This window comes from Clupea harengus, chromosome 16 (genome assembly GCF_900700415.2).
Source record: "Clupea harengus chromosome 16, Ch_v2.0.2, whole genome shotgun sequence".
Lineage (NCBI taxonomy): Eukaryota > Metazoa > Chordata > Actinopteri > Clupeiformes > Clupeidae > Clupea > Clupea harengus.
The window spans coordinates 5,364,953-5,372,452 of NC_045167.1; the positions used below are offsets into that span (position 1 = coordinate 5,364,953).

At 46.5% G+C, this 7,500-nt stretch overlaps 1 protein-coding gene across 1 annotated transcript in view; it reads right to left on the bottom strand.

The window, feature by feature from the left end:
- The window catches only part of LOC105898343 (anoctamin-2-like), a 49,243-nt gene that overhangs the window by 25,751 nt on the left and 15,992 nt on the right, over window positions 1-7,500 (bottom strand). Inside the window, exons 9-14 of the mRNA XM_042710038.1 lie at window positions 6,034-6,089; window positions 5,725-5,772; window positions 5,490-5,554; window positions 5,258-5,392; window positions 3,302-3,462; window positions 446-528 (exon numbers count right to left, since the gene is read on the bottom strand). Coding sequence (XP_042565972.1) covers window positions 446-528; window positions 3,302-3,462; window positions 5,258-5,392; window positions 5,490-5,554; window positions 5,725-5,772; window positions 6,034-6,089 — 548 coding nt within the window. The remainder of the gene's footprint in view (window positions 1-445; window positions 529-3,301; window positions 3,463-5,257; window positions 5,393-5,489; window positions 5,555-5,724; window positions 5,773-6,033; window positions 6,090-7,500) is intronic.

Consider the following 7,500-nt stretch of genomic DNA (forward strand, 5'->3'; position numbering starts at 1 on the left):
TGTGTGTGTGTTGTAGGGGGTAGTGTGAGATGGTTGTGTGTGTGGTGTATGTCGTAGTGTGTGATGGTTGTTTGTGCGTGTGTGTTGTAGGGGGAAGTGTGTGATGGTTGTGTGTGTATGTGTGTGTGTGTGTGTGTGTGTGTTGTAGAGGATAGTTTGATATGGTTGTGTGTGTATGTGTGTGTATGTTGTAGTGGGTAGTGTGTGATGGTTGTGTGTGTGTGTGTTGTAAAGGATAGTGTGACATGGTTGTGTGTGTGTGTGTGTGTGTTGTAGGGGGTAGTGTGAGATCATTGTGTGTGTGTGTGTGTTGTAGTGTGTAGTTTGTTATTGGTGTGTGTGTGTGTGTGTGTGTTGTAGGGGGTCGTGTGTGATGCTTGTGTGTGTGTGTGTGTGTGTGTGTGTGTGTTATAGGGGGGTAGTGTGTGATGGGTGTCTTACTCACCTCCTCCTCCTCCATGCCTGTCAGGTCCCAGCTATGGTTCAGGCTGATCTGTCTGCGCTTCCACTGTTCCAGAAACGTGACCACTGGAGATACACACACACACACACAGGCGAATACACACACACAGAGACATTCATGTGAAGTCACATATGCACACACACACACACACACACACACACACACACACATTTTATTTTAATGGACCATCTTATACAATCAATGAAGTATTGCCATTCTGTTAACAATGATGAATATAAGTGGTGTTCCATTTGAGGTTCTGGTCCTGCTATTTGTATGGTCCAGGTTAGATGACAGGCCGTTGACAGTTAGGCTCAGTTGACAGTTTGTTCAACAGCCACTCAGTTTGTTGTCTATCACATAATGAACCATTACAATATAGTGTTACCGGAAACTTTTTGTTATATGCGCTGAAGTGCCAAAAAGTGAACCCTGTCAGGTTTCCTGATGCTTGATTGAGTTACAGTGAGTCTTAACCTCAGAGGTCCGCGCGGCCAAGAGCAGACATCATTCTGCCATCAAAAGGGCCAACGAATGAAATATAAAGCCATGGGCTTCTCATTCAAATTCAGCCTGACAAACATCTATTGGGGCCATGATGGCATAACACCAAAGAACTTCAAGAATCTTCTGGTGAGACCAGAATGGCTGCAGTCCGGCACCACATTCCCCGAGCCGTAGAACAGGTGGAGTGTCATGAATATGTAATGGCCGCCCCGGTTCTGCAGTGGAGGTCCCTCTATGAGTAATAATGCATTGGCCCTCTCGCAACGGCACAGGTGAGTGAAAGACAAGATGCTGTCATTCCCCCCCGAGAGAGTGGGGAGAGAGAGAGAGAGAGAGAGAGAGAGATGGAGGGGGGTGAGAGAGAGAGAGGAGAGAGAGAGAGAGGGCGAATGGGGAGAGAGAGGAAGGAGGAGAGAGTGAACGTGAGCGAGAGACAAAGCAGCCATCAGGCAGTGTCACGACCGATCAAACCCACGCCAAGCACTGACAGCAGCAGAAATACAATAACCCTGCCCATTCAGACAGTGGGAAAGAGAGACAGAGAGATAGGGAGAGAAAGAGAGACAGAGAGATAGACAGGGAGAGAAAGAGAGAGAGAGAGATAGACAGGGAGAGAAAGAGAGACAGAGAGATAGACAGGGCGAGAAAGAGAGACAAAGAGATAGACAGGGAGAGAAAGAGAGACAAAGAGATAGACAGGGAGAGAAAGAGAGAGAGTGACAGAAAGATCTCCACAATCTCCTCAACTCTGTGTGGCTTGGGCTCCGTACCTCTCCTTCTCTCTCTTTTCTTTCCTTTCCTATCCATCACCATCATCCCCCCCCCCCTCTCTCTCTCTCGTTCTGTCTGCACTCCCCCTCTCCGCCGGTGACCTGTATCTCCTTACTGCTGTACCTCCAGCGTGCCTCTGCACTAGGCCCTGTTCCCAAGATCAGGTTCACGAGGAGGAGAGAGTGATGCGTCGTCTACTGGCGGGGTGTGAGTAGGGCAAAACAGCTAGGAAGCCCTACCAGCTGACCGAGAACAGACAGTATCGGATCTTGATGAAAGTAATTAGTGATCATGCGTGTAGCCACTTTCACTATCGTGTTTGTTAAGAGACTAAGAGACATGAGCACAACTCTGGTGTCCGCTTAGACTGAAGCAGAGCAGGCCGAGGGGTTCAGGCCCTGGGCTCTGTAAAGCACCTAGTGATAGTTTTATTGTTTTAGCACTTTATCAATACAATTTAATTTAATTGAACTGAAAGCTCGACAGGGCTGGTTTAAAGTCATGAATGGGCTGTTTGGTCCAATGTTACACAGCATCATATACAGTATACTGTAACGCACAATAGATAACATTGAGGAAAGAAAGAAAGAAAGAAAGAAAGAAAGAAAGAGATAACATAGCAAGGTGGTGAAAGGAAAGAGTGAATGGGTGACAGCTGAAGACTGACAGAAAGAGAGAGAGAGAGAGGGGGAGAGAGAGGGGGACAGAGAGAGAGACGGAGAGAGAAAGAGAGAGAGAGAGAGAGTGCTGACAGATATACAGATACACATAGATAGTGAGACAGAAAGGAAGAACCTTGAGGTAAGTGAGGCTCGTCTTTCCGGCCGCTACAAGAGCCAGGTGTGTGAGAAAGGTGATAAGGCCTGGATGCCCTGGCCTGTCCCAATCCCTCGCTACAAGAGTTTAAAGTGTAAGTTAATGTCAGGGCCTCGCCTCAGGGCACCTGCTAGACTGACTTAACAGACGCACACACACTCAGGCGCACACACACTCAGGCGCACACACACAGGCGCAGTCAAAGGAGGCGTTCTCTTCAAAGCCGTCAGAGTGGCTGCTGAAGTCTTTGGATGAAATAATCCAGCGGTACGTGACTGGAGTCTGTCATTCCTTGTGTTAGATCTGTGCCGTTGTTGTTGCCGTTGTCTTAAGTTGTTGATGCCGACTGCACAGATCATTCCATCAAATCCATTTTTCTCTCAAGGGACAAGAAAGTTGAACTGAATTGACTGAGCTGACGAGAATTAGGAGAGGGGGGGGGGGGGGGGGAAGAAAGAAAGAAACAGAGATGGAAAGAGAGAGGGAGGAATGAGGGAGAGGAGGATGTGAGAAAGAGGCAGAAAGTCAAAAAGGAAAAAACAGACGGCCAACTCCAGAGAGAAGAAGATGGTGGCTGGGTTGGCGAGGAAGCAGGGAGAGGGAGATAGAAAGAGAGAGAGGGAGGGAAAGAGGGAGAGATAGAGGGAGGGAGGGAGATAGAAAGAAAGAGAGAGAGAGAGAGACCAATAGACATACAGACAGACAGACAGACAGAAATACACAGACAGAAAAGTGAACCCTTACCCCAGAGAGACATGAAGATGGAGAAGAAGACGGTGGCCGGGTTGTCGAAGAGGTAGCTGGCTCGGGCGGTGCCACAGGCGGTGCTCAGGTGCCAGAAGTCACAGGCTCCGTCACACAACGGGCACATGGTGAAGTTCTGCATCTCGTCACACATCTCCAGACTGGCACAAAACACACACACACACGTACACACACACACACACACATACACATACACACACACACACACACGTACACACACACATACACACACACACACACACACATACACACACACACACACACACACACACACACACACACACACACACACACACACACAGACACACACACACACACACACACACAGACACACAGACACACACACACACACACGCATAAACAGATGGGCATAGGCCAGGGCAAATCCTCAAACTGGTGCAATCAGGGAGATTTTTGTACTTTAAAGAGAATCTGCAAGTAACTAAGTGGGCCTAGAGCACATGAGTACATAAATGAGCTTGGTCTCACCACATAAATGAAAATATGTACGGCAACTGAATATGAGAATAATGTCGCAAAATCTAATTATCACAAAGGGAACAAAGATCATTTTCTTAATGCCGGATCTCTTTGCTTACATAATTCATAAAAAAGTCTGTGGAGAGAATGTTTGGGGAAAAAAAACTTGTCAAAGACATTGTTATGACTGAGCGGATAATGGCTTGGGATGTTGCCCTACTTTTTTAGTGGGATAATGTCTCGGAATCATCTTACTGATCAAAGCCTCATTAAACTTTCTTTCAATATTCTTTGTTCTAAGATCACAGTGTTATTTGTCCACACACAAATCTACATCCAAATCTCTAAGGAAACATAAATAAGTTACTTCTGACGTGGACCGATTCGAACTCAGACAGACAACATCTTTTCATAAAATGAAAAAAAGGAAAATAGTTTGGCCTGCTGAGGTGCATCATATATAAATCAGTGGTAAAGATATTCATTTGCTTTTGACTTGTCATATGATTTTTACATTTCTACTTTCAGTATAAAAAACAAAGTTTTAAGAAGCGTGTCCTCTGTGTGACCTTGACAAAACCCTATCCGTGATGAAAATAAAAAGTGGGCGTTTGTTCCTGTATCTGTGCCAACCTGAGCCAGCAGATTCCGCAGTACCAGTCGCTGCCCTCCTGCCCACCTCTCCCTCCTGTTCTCTCTAAGGTCCTCTTACCGCCACACTCTCGCAGCTGCCTCACGCCCACTCACGCGTGGAACCCAGCCCTAGATCACAGCAGGAACTGGCACGAGGGCGCTCGCAACCATTTAGGTCTAGTTCTACTTCTTCATCCCTCTTTGAAAATAAAATACTGAGGGTTCCATTAAGAATAATTCTTTTTTCAGCTTGAATTAATGCATTAGTTGGCCATATTTTGTGTGCGGAGAAAGGTTTGGCGCAGCTGAGACTGTTATTAAAGTTCACAAGCGTAGAACCCTCCATGTGCTTTCACTTAGTAGTTTTGTGGTCGGGGTCGGATTACACGTGATCAAATTAAACAGCTGTCAGAGCATAAAATATATCACCTGAAATACATCAGTTAATCAACTACCACTTATCAGCACCACCTCTGCTGTTTTTAGGTGTGAACTAGTTGGCTTGCTAGTTTTACACATAAACACTGTAATACCTCTTTTAATACCTGATTAGGACCCTATAAATATGCCACCAAGAAGCCTTCACGACAGGTTTGCGAGTCTTAAGCTGAAGGTTTCTGCTATGTGGAGGAGCCATGATGTTTCTGCTATGTGGAGGAACCTTAATGTTTCTGCTATGTGGAGGAGCCATGATGTTTCTGCTATGTGGAGGAGCCTTAATGTTTCTGCTATGTGGAGGAGCCATGATGTTTCTGCTATGTGGAGGAGGAGCCATGCCACCCTACAGGGCTCTAGGTTTCACCCGTTTGAGGAAGCAGGTACCTGGGCACGTTGGTGTCGACTGTGGCACAGCCGTAGAAGAACACGGTGATGCCCACTATGGAGGCCGGGATAAGCAGCTGGGTGTAGACGCCCAGCCAGGCAAAGTAGAGGCCGATCTTCTCTCCAAAGTACTTCCTGAGGTCAAAGGGCATATAGCATTAGGGGGAAAGGGTTGATTCCTTAGGACGCATTGTGATTGTAGCTTTATATTTTGTTGTTATAAAAACCATACCTGATTAAGTCTACAGGCTGGTGCTTAAAGAAAGCTCCGTATCTCGCCCATTCATCATGCAGTATCTGAAAAACAATGGTGAGAAAAAGTTAAAGCTGTATACTGTCTTTTCAGTGTCTTTTAAGTATTTTATCATCTAATCACTGTTACATAACATGTTACAACCTGACAGCTGAAGTATATCCTTTACATTGTAAATATTGCTGTTAGGCCCACATATAAAATCTCTACCCACCTGTCGGTCATTCCTCTCCTCACCTTTGGCTGGGCCTTTGCAGTCACCCTGCAGGTCAAGGAGAAGGACATTAGAGACACACAGGGATACTAAATGAACAGTGCTACTAATACTGCTGTGACTATTACTATTCCCCCTTTATGAAGGCAGGAAAGTGACTACCACAGGAAACCTATATCCATTTACATTCAGTCATTTGGTAGACACTTTAACCCAACGTGATCTACAGCTGAGGAACAACAATCACGCTACAGTGTTTCTAGGAGACCTGTGATCACAAAGGACTCGAGGATTCTGAGTTCTACTTACATCATGGAGAGGGAAGGCTGACTCGTAGATGCCTTTAGCTATTAGCGTGGTGATACCTGCAAGAAGAGAACAAGTGCCTTAACAGAAGACTATTCCTTGTTTGTTCTATCTCTACCCGGCCGGCCTCAAGCAGATGCCCCCCCCCCCCCCCCTCATGTGCCGTGGTTGTGCTTAAGGTTTCTTCCTGATTAACAGGGAGTTTTTCCATACCCCTGTTGCCATTGTGCTTGCTCTAAGGGGGTTCAGGCCCTCCGCTCTGTTTAGTGCCTTGAGACAATTTTATTGTTTTGGTGCTGTATAAATAGAATTGAATTGAACTGAACTGAACTGAACTGAACTGAACTGAACTGAACTGAACTGAACTGAAGTTTGTTGAGTATCTGACTCCGTTAGCATCGAGAGACTGTACCCTCCAGGAGCAGTGTCTCATTTTTCTCACAAATTCTATCCACCAGACCCTACACTATGAAACAGGTTCTATTTTCTCAGGTGAAGCACGGCACGAGAAGCTATTCTGCCCTGCATTACTGATTCCGGGTGCAAATCCTTCACCCTACTGCGACTGTCAACAGGCAGATTTACCCAGTTCTGGCTGGGAATAGCCCCGGTAAGTGCCTTAAACATGATCATGAGGCTACAAAGTGAGGTTAGCAGGGCTAAATGGCACAGTATCTTTCAAAAGCCACAGTGTTGGCATGGCATCCATCTTCTAACGGCCCGTTCGTCTGTTATTCATTTGTGCGTTGGCTTGTCCACCGGCAGGGTGGCATCGCCTCCTCAGGACAAGGCTGCAGCTGACATGTGGAACACAAGCTTTAATCAAACGTAATTAATCAGTCCTCGGAAGAACCGCATTAGCATTTCAGTGATTAGCCTGCCATTAATAACACTCTTCCCTGCCTCGTCAGCAGGGACTGCCCCCCCCCCCCCCCCCCCCCCACACACACACACACCCCTCGCAATCCCCTCCCAACCTCCACCCACCCCCTCAACTCATCAACACCCCCCCCCCACCCCTGCTAAAGCCCCCTATGGTTTCTGACTCAATTCCAAGACACCCTGACATGACCCATATAATTCTGAGGGATGGAACGACATAGACAGCGAGAGAGGGAGAGAGAGAGAGAGAGAGAGAGAGAGAGAGAGAGAGTGAGAGAGAGAGAGAGAGTGAGAGAGAAAGAGATGAGGAGGAGGAGGAGGAGGAGGAGGAGAGAGAAAAAACACTGAGAGGAAATAGGAGAGAGGGACAAAAATATAGAGAAAGCGATGCCAGGAGAAAGAGTGATGCTAACAGATGTACTCAGAGGATAGAGGGGAAAAGGAGGGGTTAACAGAGAGAGAGAGAGAGAGAGAGAGAGAGAGAGAGAGAGAGAGATGTGAAAAATGAAGAAAGACCAAGTGAGAAAAGAAGTCAAGGACTAGAGAAAAAGAAAGAGGAGGTTTCCTTTATAATATATACCGTACCCT